The sequence below is a fragment of the Aspergillus viridinutans genome, assembly GCF_018404265.1.
Source record: "Aspergillus viridinutans IFM 47045 DNA, scaffold_4, whole genome shotgun sequence".
Classification (NCBI taxonomy): domain Eukaryota; kingdom Fungi; phylum Ascomycota; class Eurotiomycetes; order Eurotiales; family Aspergillaceae; genus Aspergillus; species Aspergillus viridinutans.
In genome coordinates this window covers 446,992-464,331 of record NW_025091220.1, presented here as the reverse complement: position 1 = coordinate 464,331, position 17,340 = coordinate 446,992, and the positions used below count along the sequence as shown (strand labels likewise).

The 17,340-nt window shown below is 50.4% G+C and overlaps 6 protein-coding genes across 6 annotated transcripts; 3 read left to right on the top strand and 3 right to left on the bottom strand.

The window, feature by feature from the left end:
* Positions 1 to 57: 57 nt before the first annotated feature.
* Positions 58 to 1,837, top strand: Aspvir_006177 (origin of replication complex subunit 5 family protein; the record flags this gene model as incomplete). Its single annotated transcript, XM_043269385.1, has 3 exons — positions 58 to 144; positions 229 to 606; positions 680 to 1,837. 3 exons carry the CDS (start codon positions 58 to 60, stop codon positions 1,835 to 1,837), a joined length of 1,623 nt encoding a protein of 540 aa, XP_043125320.1.
* A 173-nt stretch (positions 1,838 to 2,010) lies between these two features.
* Positions 2,011 to 4,020, bottom strand: Aspvir_006176 (uncharacterized protein; the record flags this gene model as incomplete). Its single annotated transcript, XM_043269384.1, has 10 exons — positions 2,011 to 2,204; positions 2,260 to 2,425; positions 2,524 to 2,918; positions 2,986 to 3,083; positions 3,132 to 3,169; positions 3,247 to 3,328; positions 3,392 to 3,422; positions 3,478 to 3,739; positions 3,795 to 3,898; positions 3,990 to 4,020. 10 exons carry the CDS (start codon positions 4,018 to 4,020, stop codon positions 2,011 to 2,013), a joined length of 1,401 nt encoding a protein of 466 aa, XP_043125319.1.
* Positions 4,021 to 5,311: 1,291 nt separating this feature from the next.
* On the top strand, positions 5,312 to 8,309 carry Aspvir_006175 (plasma-membrane proton-efflux P-type ATPase; the record flags this gene model as incomplete). Its single annotated transcript, XM_043269383.1, is given in 4 exon segments — positions 5,312 to 5,746; positions 5,811 to 6,041; positions 6,101 to 8,195; positions 8,212 to 8,309. The coding sequence occupies 4 exon segments, from the start codon at positions 5,312 to 5,314 to the stop codon at positions 8,307 to 8,309; spliced, it is 2,859 nt and encodes a 952-aa protein (XP_043125318.1).
* A 703-nt stretch (positions 8,310 to 9,012) lies between these two features.
* Aspvir_006174 (DNA-directed RNA polymerase III core subunit RET1) lies at positions 9,013 to 12,821 on the top strand (the record flags this gene model as incomplete). Its single annotated transcript, XM_043269382.1, has 3 exons — positions 9,013 to 9,078; positions 9,154 to 9,944; positions 10,013 to 12,821. The coding sequence occupies 3 exons, from the start codon at positions 9,013 to 9,015 to the stop codon at positions 12,819 to 12,821; spliced, it is 3,666 nt and encodes a 1,221-aa protein (XP_043125317.1).
* Positions 12,822 to 13,224: 403 nt separating this feature from the next.
* On the bottom strand, positions 13,225 to 15,352 carry Aspvir_006173 (DUF4246 domain-containing protein; the record flags this gene model as incomplete). Its single annotated transcript, XM_043269381.1, has 4 exons — positions 13,225 to 13,800; positions 13,862 to 14,896; positions 15,012 to 15,093; positions 15,162 to 15,352. 4 exons carry the CDS (start codon positions 15,350 to 15,352, stop codon positions 13,225 to 13,227), a joined length of 1,884 nt encoding a protein of 627 aa, XP_043125316.1.
* An 840-nt stretch (positions 15,353 to 16,192) lies between these two features.
* Positions 16,193 to 17,056, bottom strand: Aspvir_006172 (TMEM53 family protein; the record flags this gene model as incomplete). The annotated part of the gene is made up of 1 exon (XM_043269380.1): positions 16,193 to 17,056. The coding sequence occupies one exon, from the start codon at positions 17,054 to 17,056 to the stop codon at positions 16,193 to 16,195; it is 864 nt and encodes a 287-aa protein (XP_043125315.1).
* Positions 17,057 to 17,340: the final 284 nt, after the last annotated feature.

Here is a 17,340-nt window from a genome sequence, read left to right as displayed (position 1 = left end):
TTGCTTAGCTTCAGAGCTTGGAGCGTAGCCAACTCTCACTTATCCTCCATTACCCCTATGCTCCGCGCGGACAATCTCCGGTCAATCAGCCAGCGATGGCCGTGTCGAGAGGTCCAGACCAGGCAGCTCGCCTGTCTTCTTGGGGTACGTTTGTTCAATCTTGTTGAGCTTGTTATCCGCGCCAAGGGATGAGATACATATCGCATTAGGACTAACATTGCTTTCTAGCCTGGGATATCTAGTCCTTCTACTGTTGTCGTCCACGGTATCTCCGCAACATGCAAGTCAACTATCGTCCGCGCCGTCCTCTCCGCCCTTGCGGTGCCGCACGCCATTGTTCGGAGCACGGAGTGTATCACGGCTCGCCATCTGCTGACGAAGATTCTTTGGGCGACGCTGGAGGCACTGGGACTCAAGCATGAGTGGGAGAAGTTCGGAAAGGGCCGGTGCGAGCATGTGAGTACGCTCGCGGTGCTGCTTGCAGAGTGCCTCGCTTCGAATGCCGGGAAGAAGACAGAGAAGTTTGTGCTTGTGCTGGATGAGATTGATAGACAGCGGGAGGCGCCGCAGACGCTTCTTGCTGCGCTGGCGAGACTTGGGGAGGTGGTAAGTCGGTGTTTATGAGAGAATCAAGTGGTGTGGACGATGGTTGTTGACGCGATTCTTTGGCGTTGAGCAGATCCCCTCCCTATGTGTCGTTCTGATCCTCAGCTCGACGCCGCGTCCTCTCTTCTTGCAGTCTGCCGCGGTCCCGCACATCAGCTTCCCTCCGTACACGCGCAAAGAAGCCACTGCCATCATCCTGAACTCCGAATCACCCCCGGTCTACGGACTCCCGCAGGAAACCGCCGCGAAGCTATACCCCCATTTCGTATCGGCCGTCTACGACTCGCTGGTCGGGCCCACGGCCAGCTCGATACCTACCTTCCGGTCAATATGCGAGAAACTCTGGCCGCAATTCGTCTCGCCAATCGTCGCCGGCGAGACGGCCCCGGGAGGCAACGAATGGGACTTCTCCCGGCTGCTGGTTAAGAACCGCGCGCTGTTCCGCCAGCAAGGCGAAGCAGCGCTGGTGCACCACATCGTCACAGAGGACTCCGCCCCCACGACCAACGGCTTCGGCTCCAGCCTCAAACCCTCGCTGACCGCAGCGTCTGCCCCCTCCCCGCTCCCTTCCCTCCCCTACTTCCCTACTCTAATCCTCACCTCCGCCTACCTCGCCTCGCACACCCCGCAACGCCTCGACACAATCTTCTTCTCCAAATTCTCCTCCTCCTCGCTATCAGCCCGCAACAAGCGCGCCCATCACAGACGACGCCTGAAACTCCTCTCGCAGGCGCAGGCCGAAGACGCCCGAGCAGCCCGCCAAGACGCCTCCACCCCAGGCAAGAAGGGCAAGAGACAGAAGACGCGCATCACAAAGTCCACGCTTGAGTCCGCCTTTGCTACTACCTCTGCTACTACCTCCGGCGGCGCCCCCGGTATCACCGGCCCGTCTACAATCCTCACTGCCCGTCCTTTTCCGCTGGAGCGCTTGATCGCCATCTACCACGCTATCGACCCGAATCCTCCTGCAAACCCTACCCGTATGACGGCTGTTGCCGATGCAATATACGCGGAGCTGGCTACGCTCCGGCGTCTGCGGCTGGTCGTGCCTGCGGCGGGTCGGGATAGCTCTAGTCGCATGGGGGCGGGGGCTGGGGGTTCGGGCAGCGGTAATACGACCTCTGACGCTGGCGAGAAATGGTGTGTTAATGTCTCCGGCGATTGGATTGGGGAGATGGCCAAGGGGATCGGAGTGGAAGTTGGAGAATGGCTAGCAGGTGGATTGGACTGAAGACTGTCAATCGACTATATGGGTCCATTCATATTAGTCCCAATTGCTGGCTTATATCCACAGAAGCGGTGTTATATCATAACTCATGATAATGCCACGACTCAACATACAAACGGCCTAGTTTCTAGGCTCATAATATCCGTCATGGAAATGTCAATACATGGAGAATCTACCTACCAACCCCACTCGTCAACAGTAGCACTAGAGCAGACCAGTAGAGTGGGGGTCTGAGGCCCATGCAATGACCCATCACCCGATTCAAACCGTAGCGAGGAAATAGGATCTGCGTATTGGTATTTCGTTAGAGGAGAAAAGACTTGTTCTCCAGTACGAAGGGAGAACAATTGAACCTTGCGCTCATCGGAAGCTATTGACACAGGATTAGTAGGCTTGCCTGGGGTCAAAAAGGTCAGTGACCTCACCGCTTGCCAGAAGCCCAAGTTCAGGACTGATATCAAAGTCGGGGATGACTTCCGGTGAGAAGTCGGAAAATGAGAGATATGGCCTAGTCGAAGTGTGACGCGGATGATTGGGGTTTGGATTGCGCTGTAGGCCGTTAGGTGCGTACCGGATGTCGTACATTTGAAGCTATAGGTAACGTTATTAGCTTGATTTCTCTTGAAAAGGCAGGAAAGTGAAGTCTTCATTCTAGGATGCAAAGACAAAGACATGACCGAAGTGCGTACCGAGTTTATACCTGCCACGACGATTCGATAAGGATCAAGATTCCTGATCTTCGTGACTGCATGGGGGTGTTGTAGACGCGTTGCAGTCCCCCCGCTGCGGAGATCGTGAAGGAAGACGGTTGAGTCTTTCAGACCAGCAGCGATGACAGTCGAAGACAGCCATTCAACGCTAGTAACTAGTGCGTGAGAGGAATCTGTACGCCGATGGAAAATTGGCTTTCCGGTGGAGACATCGCTGGGGAACGGCTTCTTGGATAGAGTCCAGTAACTTCCCAATCCTTCTAGAGTATACAGGCCTTCGGATGTACCAATCGCGAAGAGTGCTTTGTCTCCCTCTGGACATGGCGACGAGCACCACAAGGATGACTCAGTACGAATGCGAATTGGATGGGCGACTAATTGGGGATGAACGTCAATCAGCGTTCTCTCCCCAAACACTGCGAGCAGATCTCATGTACGTACAGAAAGCAGGCCAACGATAATCGCCGCCTTCACCAAGGTCAGGCAGCATACGTGGAGCGAGGAACGAGTCGCCATTTGGACCACTATCCATCGTGGCCCTAATCTTGTTAGCTGGTTGATCCCTTGCGGATTCCATATCGGCTTACAGCAAGTATCCGGTATGACTCAAGGAGATAGAAGAGAGCTGAGATTGTACAATGGCGTATAAGCATGTGTTTTACATCACTGAATCGTTTTGGGAAGAGCGATAAAAACACATACTCTGTACGGCTCTCGGAAGAGCACTCGCTCCATCGTCCGATTATATGTCCAAATCTCTTGGTCGGTGTCTGGAAAGCATACTCTGACGGAAGTGTCAATGAAGAGAAAAGCGTCAAACCGAATATGAGAGCTCAAAAAAACTTACGAGACCGAAGATTCACCACCGCGGTGGCCACCTTTGGAAGCAATCAGCGTAGGGAATAAAAATACGAGGCCGAGGCTTGAACTCACTGGCAATAAGGATGCCAGAACGGTTGTTGCGTAGCACATGCTTAATGGTGTAATCACTTGGCCACGGTTCAAATCGATGTAACTGTTTTCGACTGATTTGGCTAGCATATGTGAGACCTTGTTGCTCTTGTCGCAAGGGCTTTGATATCTGTTGCGCTCCGATTTCTCGTTCAATTCCGAGAAGGGGACTTCGCACGAACGGTGACCTTCTGATTTTCTCCTTTGCCAGTCTCCGACTGAGGTGGACTTTCCTCTGGCGTTTCTAGCAAATAGTGAGTTCCATGGTCCATCTGGAAGCTTAAGATCAAGTCTACAACCTCATGCTCGACCCGTTTCCTCTTCACTGCATCTTTTGAGTACTGTGCTCCTGGGGCGGCTTTATGACTAGCCTGGATCTTGAAATATTTCTTCTTGTCGGGATCTGTATGGTATCAATGAGAGTTCAAGTCAAGAGTTCCACCTTGCAGATATAACCTTTGACTGTAGACCATCATGAGAGAACATCCACGTACCATAGTAGAACCCTGGGATCTCCCGATTCATGGTGCCGAGCCAAGGATAGGCAACGGCCAGGACTATGACTTAAGAATTAGGACTCCGGTTTACGCAGGGAATTTTTCCTTGAATATACCCAAATTATGAAGATTATCAAGTGAAGGTGAGCTGAGCTCGCCGAAGCCACAGAGATAGCGTTTTCATGGAGTGCAAATTCGCAGAAGTGGATTTTTAACGATGTTAGTTTGTTGTAGCTTGACTCTCAGAGGAGCATGTATGTCTCTCCAAAAATCACTTTATTCAAGTTTATTTGCTGGCCGTGAAACTTCTCTGATATAGATTCGTCAGAGGGAGCTGTGTGCCCTTGGCCGCAATGACGTCCACAGCAGAAGCCGGGTTACGTAAGCAGACGTTATTTGAGGAGGATCTCCAATTGGCGGAATGGAGGCGTCAGTACTATTTCCTCAACGCGATCCATCAGAGAAAGCTTTTCATTTTGAACGTACCTCATTCTCTATGATCGGTCGCTTGTGATGACCGCAAAGGGTTCTCCATTCATGGGGTCCTTGGCGGCAACACGAATTCTTCTTACACTGCGCTTGACGGCAGCATTGGAGATTGGATCGAGGATCTGTCGATATGATTGCAATGGCTTCAATAAGCGAGAGGGCAACACGGCAAATCTCCTGTTTTGTACTTCAAATGCAGACTTCCGTCGATATTGCATTGCTGGTGCTCTATTAGAAGTGTCCCTGTCATGCTTGAATCAGAGGTGTCTGCAAAATTGACTTCTCCATCGTCGACACAAACTACGGTTAGCTTCCAGACTGAGAATGGACATATATCCCCACTCAGATCGTCAATGGAGGCATTGCATACATGTGGAGTTCAATGTAATGATGGGAGACTTAGGCGGTAAACTAAGGTGTAAATGAAACTGGACACAGAAACCGGATGGTTAGACGGGGTCCTCGTGAGGAGGTAATAAAACACCTGATACTTGGCCGATTCATCTTCTCCATCCTCTCCTGCTTCACTCATAGCTTTTAACCCTCACTTTCTACCTCTTTGACTGAACGTTGCGAAGAAGGAGACGATGGGGCCCTTCCTTTATTACTTAACGTTGCTTCCTTCCCTGAATGGGTTGTCTGCACCTTCCTCCATGAATCCCACGCTCTGTGATGTCTTGTTCGGGTGGCTCTGTTGACACCTGCTTCTACTCGCTTTTTCAGATGGTCCTTTAAGCCCCATCGTTGATTGTTCTTTGAGTCATACTTGTATACTTCTATACGTTATACGTCTCAATCTGTCTACCTTTTCTACTGTCTTATCTTCTACAATGGTTGGTCAGTTCGGCAGAGACCCTCTTGGGGCCCTTCTGAACCAGGAAAACACAGTGCCTGTTCGCCGGCTCAGTGGTGTGAACACCAAAAGCCCTCTCGTGGCCAGCATGCCGGATGAGAAGAAACCGATCCCTACAGACGAGAACGATGATGAAGATGCCGAAGAGGAGAACATGGACGCTCTCATTGACGATCTCCAAACAGTGGATGGTGACGTTGACGTGGATGACGATATAGCCATTGACACAGGTGTCATTACTCGTCGTGTTTCCGATGAGATGCTACAGACAGACCCAGAAAAAGGCCTCAGCGAAATCGAGGCTCAGCATCGACGGAGAAAGTACGGCCCCAATCGGATGAAGGAAGAAAAGGAAAACCTCCTGCTCAAATTTTTGTCCTTCTTCGTTGGACCTGTCCAGTTTGTAATGGAGGTATGAAACCATCATGCTGCTTATGTTAATCCCTTCAGAAAGACGACTGATTCTGTGAGCACAGGGTGCTGCTGTCTTGGCCGCCGGGCTTCGAGATTGGGTCGATTTCGGTGTCATATGTGCGCTTCTTTTGCTCAACGCATCTGTAGGCTTTATTCAGGAATTTCAGGCGGGGTCTATTGTCGATGAACTCAAGAAAACACTCGCTCTCAAAGCAATTGTCTGCCGCGAAGGTCAGTTCAATGAAATTGACGCGTCGGAGATCGTGCCTGGAGATATAGTCAGAATCGAGGAGGTATTGTACTGCCAAATCTCCAAGTTTGGATGAAGGATGAGCTCTGCTGACTCGAGAAGGGCACAATTGTACCAGCCGATGGCCGGATAGTGTCGCCCACCCTTATCCAGGTGGACCAATCTTCGATCACTGGTGAATCTCTGGCAGTTGACAAACACAAAGGAGATACCTGTTACGCATCGTCTGCCGTCAAACGTGGTCGAGCAATGATCGTTGTTACCGCCACTGGTGATTATACCTTTGTCGGACAGGCTGCCGCATTAGTTAATGCTGCATCCTCTGGATCAGGCCACTTCACTGAAGTGCTCAATGGTATCGGCGCCGTCCTCCTTGTCCTGGTCATCATAACCTTGCTTGTTGTGTGGGTTTCGTCTTTTTACCGCTCAAATGGCATCATTACAATACTCGAGTTCACCTTGGCCATTACTATTATCGGTGTACCTGTCGGTCTCCCTGCCGTTGTCACGACTACAATGGCGGTAGGCGCTGCGTACCTAGCTAAGAAACAGGCCATTGTGCAAAGATTATCGGCGATTGAGTCTTTGGCTGGTGTCGAGATCCTCTGCTCTGACAAGACCGGCACACTGACGAAAAATAAGCTATCATTGTCAGAGCCATACACTGTTGCTGGGGTTGAACCGGACGATCTCATGTTGACTGCTTGCTTGGCCGCCTCGAGGAAGAAGAAGGGCATGGATGCCATTGACAAAGCATTTTTCAAAGCACTCCGACATTATCCGCGTGCAAAAGCTGCGCTTACGCAATACAAGGTGCTGGAATTCCATCCGTTTGATCCTGTTTCAAAGAAAGTCACGGCTGTAGTGCAGTCGCCCCAGGGTCGCCGAATGACCTGTGTCAAAGGCGCGCCTCTCTTCGTTCTCAAGACCGTCGAGGAGGACCATCCCATCCCAGAAGAGATTGATACCGCATACAAGAACAAAGTTGCTGAATTTGCAACTCGCGGCTTCCGTTCGCTTGGAGTTGCTCGCAAACGCGATCAGGGCAGTTGGGAGATCCTCGGTATCATGCCATGTTCCGACCCTCCACGGCACGACACTGCGAAAACCATCAGTGAGGCGAAGAGCCTGGGCCTCTCGATCAAAATGCTAACCGGTGATGCGGTTGGGATTGCTCGAGAGACGTCGCGTCAACTTGGACTCGGCACCAATGTGTATAATGCGGAGCGGCTCGGTCTCGGAGGTGGAGGAACAATGCCTGGATCAGAGGTGTATGACTTTGTCGAAGCTGCCGACGGCTTCGCGGAGGTCTTTCCGCAGCACAAATACAACGTTGTGGAGATTCTACAGCAACGTGGATACCTTGTGGCAATGACGGGTGACGGCGTCAACGATGCCCCTTCGCTCAAGAAAGCCGACACTGGTATTGCCGTTGAAGGATCCTCTGATGCGGCGCGCTCTGCTGCTGATATTGTCTTCCTTGCTCCCGGCTTGTCTGCCATAATTGATGCATTGAAGACTTCACGTCAGATATTTCACCGCATGTATGCATATGTGGTGTATCGGATTGCCTTGTCGTTGCACCTCGAAATTTTTCTGGGTTTGTGGATTGCAATCTTGAATGAAAGTCTCAACCTACAGCTCGTTGTTTTCATCGCCATCTTTGCTGATATTGCCACACTTGCCATTGCCTACGATAACGCTCCGTACTCCAAGACCCCCGTGAAGTGGAACCTCCCCAAGCTATGGGGCATGTCTATTCTTCTTGGTCTGGTACTTGCCGCAGGGACTTGGGTTGCGCTTACTACTATCATGAACAGTGGCGAAGAAGGTGGCATCATCCAGAATTTCGGAGAACGCGACGAGGTTCTGTTCCTCGAGATATCACTGACCGAGAATTGGCTCATTTTCATCACCCGCGCGAATGGGCCCTTCTGGTCATCAATTCCTTCTTGGCAATTGACAGGAGCCATTCTAGTTGTCGATCTCGTGGCTACATTTTTCTGCATATTCGGTTGGTTCGTCGGCGGCCAAACCTCGATTGTTGCTGTTGTCCGTATCTGGGTCTTCTCGTTTGGTGTTTTCTGCATCATGGGTGGTCTTTATTACCTGCTGCAGGGCTCGACGGGCTTTGACAATCTCATGAATGGTAAAAGCTTTAGCCGAAGCGTGAAACAGAGATCTCTCGAGGACTTCGGTAAGTTTGCCTGCAGCCACTCTATTGATTGTGCATATGAATAACTCCAACAAGTGGTCTCGCTTCAAAGGGTCTCAACACAGCATGAGAAGAACAACCCTTGAAGCTGTCTAGGCTCGATTTCTCTCCCTGTATACAATTTCATGGCTTTTTGCAGCACCACTATAGCATTTCTGGAAAGGCATTGTTATGCAGCGGTCTCACATGTTGTACTTTCACTCGAGGCCATTTGATGGAGCCTCTCTTCCCTTGGTGCTCAGTCATGATTCAGCCAGGTCTCACACTGCTTCAAATTCTCCAATGGTTACAGTAGTCGATAGACAAAATTGCATGTCCGCTAGAAGTTGAAGGTATTCTCCATTGCAGGTTTCTGTTGTGAATCCGGATAGGCAAAAGTCAACTCGTCTTGTATCTCTCAAGGTTGAATCCGTATAATTTGATTTGGGACGACATTATCTATACTCTTACTCTTTGAAAGCTCTGTCTGCCCAGCCATTCCGTAGGAGATGGATGAAGGGCCATAAATGGAACTATGAGAGCCACTGCGGTACTAGTCGAATATCCTGCCATATCTGGTTAGCACCAAGTTTGTAAGCTTTGTTTTAGCCTAGCCTTTTGTAGATAGCTACTCTGCTTACATAACCCGCCCCTCCGCTCTACAATGGAATTTCTAATGCGGATTTCGGATCTTCCCCTCGACGATAAGAAATTGCCCAGCAAACATTTCTGAAACACCATGATATTTCCTCAATAGTCTTTTTGTAGACTCCTCATTTATCACAACCATATCGCAGCATCTTGTATTTCTACTGCGTCAATGCCTCCTCGTAGGAGGCCACAACCCCCTGCGGCCAGTCAGGCGCAATCTGCGCAGCCTCCTGAGGTATGGCAAAAGTTTCTCCGCACAATCGTCTCAGTATCTTTGTTCGTGCTAACGATTCATATTGGATTCAAATAGTCTGCAGCTCCTTCTAGGAAAGGGTCTACTGACGCTTCTAGCAAGAGAAGACGTTCTATCCAGTCGAAACCACCTACAAACCCAGCACCGACCGCGGAGAACGTCGAGCAGAATGATCGCGCGGATGAGCCTTCAGGACCGACCTACCGTCATAGGGATCCCTTCGATGCCCTTCTCGAACCGTTCTACTATAACAAATCACTTACGGACCCAATCAACACTGCCAAGGATAAATGGAACCTGTTGCCGGCTTTCTTGAAAGTGAAAGGATTGGTGAAGCAGCACATTGACTCATACAACTACTTTATCGAAGTGCAACTGAAGAAGATCGTCGAGTCCAGTTCTACTATCCGTAGCGACATCGATCACACCTTTTATATCAAGTTTACAGATATCTACGTCGGTTCGCCGTGCCGTGCGGACGAGCCCCAGGATGTCACCCCCGGTGCTACCCCGTCGACCGTTTCGCCGCACGAGTGCCGCCTCCGTGATACAACCTATGCGGCCCCTATTCTGGTCAATTTCGAGTATATTCGTGGGCGCCAAAGGGTCACTCGCAATGGAGTGTCGATTGGCAGAATGCCAATCATGCTTCGAAGCTCAAAGTGTGTGTTGGCGAACAAGACTCCCTCGGAGATGACGGTGTTGAACGAGTGTCCTCTGGACCCTGGTGGATACTTCATTGTCAACGGTACAGAGAAAGTTATTCTCGTCCAGGAGCAGTTGAGCAAGAACAGAATCATTGTCGAAACCGACCCGAAGAAGGAAATTGTTCAGGCGTCCGTCACTAGGTGAGTTGTTCTTTGTGCTCTCCGCTCATATCATTTTGGTTTCCCGCTTATCTGACCTGCGACTGCAGTTCGTCCAACGAGCGTAAATCCAAAAGTTATATTATCCTCAAGAAGGACAAGCTCTACGTGAAGCACAACGTCCTCAGTGAAGACATCCCCATCGTAATTCTTCTGAGAGCCATGGGTATACACACGGAACAGGAAATGTTGCTCCTAGTTGCTGGTGTCGACAGCCTCTACCAGGATGACTTTGCCATCAACTTCGAGGAAAGCATCAAAGTGGGAATCTACACTCAACAACAAGCGTTGGACTGGATCGGTGCACGGATTAAGATCAACCGGAAACAGTCGTCTTATCGTCGAACTCACATTCAAGAAGCCGTCGAGGCTATCGCCTCTGTCATCATTTCTCACATTGAAGTCAAAAATATGAACTTCCGACCAAAGGCGGTATACGTCGCTCACATGGCGCGTCGAGTTCTGATGGCCAAGAATGACCCCTCTCTGGTTGATGATCGTGACTACCTGGGGAACAAACGTCTGGAATTGGCTGGGCAGCTTCTTGCTCTCCTTTTTGAAGATTTGTTCAAGAAATTCTGCTTCGACATCAAGATGAACATCGACAAAGTGTTGAATAAGCGCAACCGCGCTGAACAATTCGATGCGTGGACTGTCATGAGTATGCACAGCAACCATATCACTCAGGGCATGAACCGTGCCATTTCGACGGGTAACTGGAGTTTGAAACGTTTCCGTATGGAGCGTGCTGGTGTTACCCACGTTCTTAGTCGGCTTAGTTACATCGCCGCGTTGGGCATGATGACCCGTATCAGCAGTCAGTTCGAAAAGACCAGAAAAGTCAGTGGTCCCAGAGCTCTGCAGCCGTCTCAATTTGGTATGCTCTGTCCGGCAGATACCCCTGAAGGTGAAGCCTGTGGTTTGGTAAAGAACTTGGCGCTCATGACCCATATCACGACGAATGATGAGGAAGGTCCAATTAAGAACCTCGTTTTTATGCTCGGAGCTGAAGACATCCTGGCCCTGGGTGGTAAACAGCTATACACCCCCGGCAGTTACACAATTTCCATCAACGGAACGCCGATAGCACTCACTCGTCGCCCTAAATATTTCCTCAACGCTTTTCGCAGATTACGGCGCATGGGTCGTATCTCGGAGTTTGTCAGCATTTACATCAACCATCACCAATGTGCAGTGCATATCGCCACTGACGATGGTCGGATTTGCAGACCTCTCATCGTTGTCGAGAATGGCAAGTCCCTCGTCACAGTCCGCCACTTGGAGAAATTGCGTGATGGCACGATGCAATTCGACGATTTCTTGGCTCAGGGGTTGGTCGAATACCTCGATGTCAACGAGGAGAACGACTCCTTGATCGCTATTTATGAGAAAGACATCACAGATACAACGACACATTTGGAGATCGAACCCTTTACGGTGCTTGGAGCCGTCGCTGGTTTGATCCCGTACCCGCACCACAACCAATCGCCCCGTAACACGTATCAGTGTGCGATGGGTAAACAAGCTATTGGAGCCATCGCATCAAATCAGTTCCTTCGGATCGATTCTATCCTCTACCTCATGGTGTACCCACAGAAACCCATGGTCAAATCACGCACAATTGAACTGGTCAAGTATGATCAACTTCCCGCCGGTCAGAATGCTATGGTGGCGGTCATGAGTTATTCCGGCTACGATATTGAAGACGCGCTGGTTTTGAACAAGGGTTCCGTCGATCGTGGCTTCGGTCGTTGCCAAGTGTACCGGAAGTACGTGACCAACCTGAAGAGTTATTCGAACGGTACAAAGGACAGACTCAATCCCCCAACATACGAGAATGGTGCCCCCATCAGAAAGCATGCACTGCTTGAAGCGGATGGTCTGGCTGCTGTCGGTGAACAGGTAAATGCTGGCGAGGTCTATATCAACAAGAGCACACCCGAGCAATCCAACTTGTCGGGAATTGGCTCCGATGCTGGCCGACCAGTTCAGTATACACCGACGCCCATGACTTACAAGCTTCATGACCCAGCATACATTGACAAGGTCATGTATTCCGTACAGGAGAACGAGAACCAACTCGTCAAGGTTCTTGTTCGCCAAACCCGTCGACCGGAAGTAGGTGACAAATTCTCCTCTCGCCACGGTCAGAAGGGTGTCGTTGGAATCATAGCCGACCAGGCAGATATGCCGTTCACGGATGCAGGTATCAATCCTGACATTATCATGAATCCGCATGGTTTCCCCTCCCGAATGACAGTCGGGAAAATGCTGGAACTTGTTGCTGGAAAAGCTGGTGTGCTTGCTGGTCACCACGGTTACGGAACCTGCTTCGGCGGCACCCCTGTGGAGGAGGCTTCGCGGATTCTGATCGACCACGGCTTCAGTTACGGAGGCAAAGACTATCTCACGTCTGGTATCACCGGCGAAGCCCTTCCATTCTACGTCTTCACCGGCCCTATCTACTATCAGAAGCTCAAGCACATGGTGCAAGACAAGATGCACTCGCGTGCGCGCGGACCTCGCGCAATTCTGACCCGTCAGCCCACGGAAGGTCGTTCGCGAGACGGTGGTCTCCGCCTGGGAGAGATGGAGCGTGATTGTCTTATCGCCTACGGAACCAGCCAACTACTTCTCGAGCGTCTCATGATCTCCTCCGATCGCCACGAGATTGACGTCTGCGAGCAGTGCGGGTTCATGGGCTATCTGAACTGGTGTCAGCGGTGCAAGTCCTCTCGGAGCGTCGTGAAAATGACAATCCCCTACGCGGCCAAGCTTCTCATTCAGGAATTGATGAGTATGAACGTGACTGCTCGCCTGAAGCTCGATGATGAGTTCCCCGAGTGGAAGGGAACTTAGTAATGACCATCTCCATTGAAACCGTCTTGCACGGCATTGGTATTGGCTTTGTACAAAAAGGAAAAGTTTCATGTGTTTCACGTCCGAGAAAAGTGTGTTGTCGGTTGTTTGGCGCTCGAGGTCATTTCATTACGTACTCATCTATCGCGTACATGTAGTTTGCATGCATAGCGCACGGCGATTTGGTTTTGTCATTAGATACTGTTATCATAGCATTTGGATAGAAATGGTCTTTGCAGGACTAAAAACTGGAAATGTGGATTTTTCAAATGAGTCTTTCGTCTTCGTCAATGATGTATAATTTTTCAAACTGGAGTCTGGATCTAGAATTTAACTAAGACGGCAACATAGTAGATAGAAATAACAGTCTGCCGATGAGCAGTGCAGAGCTCAGCGACCAGTGTTAAAGAATGACTACGTTCGATTCGAAAGCAACCTGCTGGTACTTGGTGAATCGAACCCTCTCCCAGAAAACCTCGTCATGGAATTTCCTAGCCTCGTTCAGGGAGATAGGTAGTCTATCCTTCGTCTCCGAGAACCGAACGGTAAGTTGTTGCAGCATCTGATCCAGGCCTTCCAGTTCCTGGGGGTCGACTCCGTCAAAGGTCCAATCCAGTCTCTGGGGCGGGACATTGGCCGTCGAAATGATGCGGATGTTGGGGTCGACTAGGAAAAGGGAGAGCAGCTTGACACAGCCAGGCTTGTCTTTGTCTATCAACTCGCAGTGGTTCACGCGGTGCTGGAGGGTGGCCGGGATAATGATGACTCGGCCGAGGGGCGTTTTGATTTTGCCGATGCTTTGGGCGGTAGATTCTCCGTCTTCCAAGCCGTAGACTTGCTTTAGCCAGACTGTGTCGTCGGGCTCGTGCTCGACCTCGGTCAGGGTGGCGGTTTCGGAGATTTGGCGGAATTCCAGCGAGGGAACTTGCACATTGTCGATGTGGTAGACGTAAGCCATTGTCGCGGTCACATGCTCATTCTACAGGGACCGTCAGTAAAAGCAAGAGTCATTCGGTGTTGCAATTGCGAAAGAAACTCACCATCTGGCCTTCGCAGTGCCAGTCGTTTTCAGTGTACGGACGCTCAGGCGTCAGATCGTAACTGGTGATTCTAACAAACAGCTGTAACCCCCGTTTTCCATAGTCTCTGTTCAGTTCAACACCCTGCTCAATCCGGACCGGGGACGGAAGATCTGCTGGCAGCAAAGACATCATCCAGGGTGGTACGGCCCAGGGAATAAATCTCCCAGCGTCGGGTTGGACGGCTCTCCAATGCTCCATCCTCCACGCATCCAGCCTATCGTGATACTCTACTTCCGCCTCACCCGGTCTTGGTTGAGGTGTTTGTTCCTCGACCTCCTTTGAAATGGGATGGTACTGGGCTTTCTTATACTCAAGCCGTGCACGGGAGTGAAGCATATCCTTGAGCGGAGTCAGGGATGCATTCCACTGAGGAATTGTCATGTTGAACATGTCCTCGATCAGCTTGTATATGTTACGGTGATGCACCGGGTGTAGGTTATTGATATAACTGATAATATGCCATCTGCCGTCGTCCTTCAGCTCAAGATCACATGGAAGAATCTGGAACCTGCGACTGAAAGGCTTAGCATCGATGTCAGCGCGAGCAGCGACTCTCCAAGCCATGTCTTGGCGCGTGATCGTCTCTGGAGGGACAGGGATCACCACCCCTTGGCCCATGCTGTCCAATGCATCATCCAGTCCAATGATTCGGTCCTTAAGAATACGTGTTCGCCCATACACAAGAGGAAAGAATGCAATCGGGACGAGATCGCGTTGCACCTGGTTGCTTCCTGGGTTATAGAACTTCAATCCCGGTGGCACGTCCTCAAGGGCTTTGGTTGCCGAGCAGAGTTGAGTCCGAAACGATTCCGGCACATTGTGGTCTGACTTGGTAACGTCGCCGTTGTACAACGAGACGACGTTGGTATGCTCGTAGATGATCGCTTTGAATTGTAGCTCGTCGATAATCCAGTCGGCCATGTTTTCTGAGATATCTTCCGGTCCTGCCATTGCTTCTTTCTTCCATGTTTCGGCAACCTCGGGATTGAACACCTGTCGAAAAGTTAGTTGAGTTCATTCCGAAAAGGAAGCGAGGCCGAAGTAATTGAGGCTTCGCACGATGGCAAGCAGGCCGCGATTCAGCCGAGCCAGAAATGAGCAAACCTACCTTTTTATGCCAATCAGGCATATCTGTGATGCGCTCCATCACCCTCATCATTCCTTTTTCACGGAGGGGCAAAACAGGTTGACTGCTCTCAATCAGAATCATTAAAGAAGAAATGCTGAACGCAACTTGTCGGACTGGTTTGTGCCTTACTCGACGTCCCCCCTTGCTATATCCCGATCGTCCAGACTTGTTGGAAACAGGCTTCGGTTCTGGACACCGTAGATGTTCTGCTCCATCGGTGCATAATCAAGCGGCAGGCCAAATCCAGGCAGTACAAACTTGTTGTCCTGGATTTTTGGAACGACTATGAAGGCCTCCTGCCTGGGTGCACTTTGAAACATGTTGCTGACTGATTCGAAATCTCACTGCCACACAGTCTCTATCAGTACACGTTGCGTTGAGATGATTTCGTCCTTCGCCTGGATGGTAAGAGCTCTCCAGTTAATTGTTGACAGATGCCTTCAGAACCACACCTGCCAAGCTGTCTATGAACTTCTAATTCAAGTCGTCCTTGAGGAGATGTCGCCACCACAATGGATTTTCAAGACTGACTCCTTCTCAATGAGTGCGCAGATCCCATGCATGAAGAATGGAGAGAAACTGATCGGACACAATAGGCGCATGAAATGTTGACATAGAGCTCAGAGTCATTGTGATTGTAGTATGATGTTTGCCTTGAACGGTATAATGGACCATCGCCAGCCTGGCGGGGATCTAGAGCGAGCCGCTGCTTCCGAAGTAGCTTGGCTGTCCTGCGCAACGATGACCGGACACAATTGCTGATGCAGTGAGCTGGCGGAATTCTGCTCCGTTTGCTTCGGTAATTTTGTAGGAGGAATGAAGTCATAAGGATGACCAATGGGAGGGTTTACCAAAATGCGAAGTCAAGGGAGAAAGGCAGAGACACGAAGGTTGCTATGAACTTTTGATCCGTGGTTCTTGCTGGAAGCCATGGGTTGATCAGCTTTTTGGGCTGGGAATCGGCTGTCATCTCTGAGCGAAGTAGTGTGGTTATGTATTATAACTAAAACTGATCGTGCCAGATTCGACGAAGGCAATTTCAAAGCAACCGCAGACGTTCGGTAATCATGAGAATTTCTGACATTTGTGTGGTAGGTAACGAAGAGGGGATTGGGCCTGCTTGAAGAGCAAGACAAGAGAGTCCTGCCACAATCACCCATTTATGTCGATGTAGGCGACTCAAGATATGTCTTCACAATGTTCCAGTACCGTTCAGGATCCGACCTCATATGGCAGACATGCGGTGACCCAAGGAACTTCTCGCGCTGAACCACCCAACCTTTGGCCTGCGCGTCCGAGGCATGTTGTTCGACATCTCTCCAGTTGACTAGCTCATCCGCATCGGAGTAAACGTAACAACGTGCCGGGCTATCATTCTGACTCGTTCCCCGGACCAGACCATGATCATTTATTGCATTTCGGGCACGGTCCACAGCATCAGGAGTCCGGGTGAGTCTTCGTACCAAAGACCCCACTACCAGGAAGACAAACAGTAAGAATTTACTCAAATAGTGCAAAAGCCACATCTTGGGCAGCACGAACGAGAACGCCTTGAGACCAGCGAAGATTGTCGCATTTCCAGGGGCACTATCTATGATCATCGATGAGACTCGCAGCGGATTTCCTGTTGCCTTCAGGTATGCTGTAAGAAAATGGGTGGTCGAAGCGACGCCCCCATTTGAGAACATGTGCAGAAACACCGGACCTTCAGGAACGTCGGAGGCCTGGATGGCCTCCACAGCCGGAGCAAGACGGGCATGCTGCGCCTTTTGCGAAGTGTGAAGCATGAAATCATTTGAGGAACTGAGAATGAAGACTATTTTGGCCGAGGGTGCCAGGCGTCTATACTCGACGACATACTTCACTAGTGCGCGAGAGGAAGCGTTCATCCAGAAAGCAAGAACTATGACTCTGGGCTGCTTCCCAGAGTAACCAACATCTTCAACAGGGTCTTGGAGGTAAACTGATGAAGAGAGTTTGACAAAAGGGGCCAGCGGATTGTCCTCCTGAACTTTTGGAGTCATTGTGATTGTGGAGATCAGCGAGGGAAGTCTGGTGGGTTCGCTGCCGATATCTATGCGATGAGCCTCAGAAAAAGAACGCAGACGCCTGGCCGTTTACTCGGTCACTCGGAAGAGAAATCCCAATTGGTATTTGAGGAAATTTGGGAGACTTTTGTGATGAAGTGTTGTTGGTGTCAGTGTGTCAAGCCTCACTAAAAGCTGATGCGAGAGGTCCACTAGATAGAGCCTGACGAGTCGACGACACCATCGTAGGAACGCGATAATGTCTCTGCGTCTCAGGATTA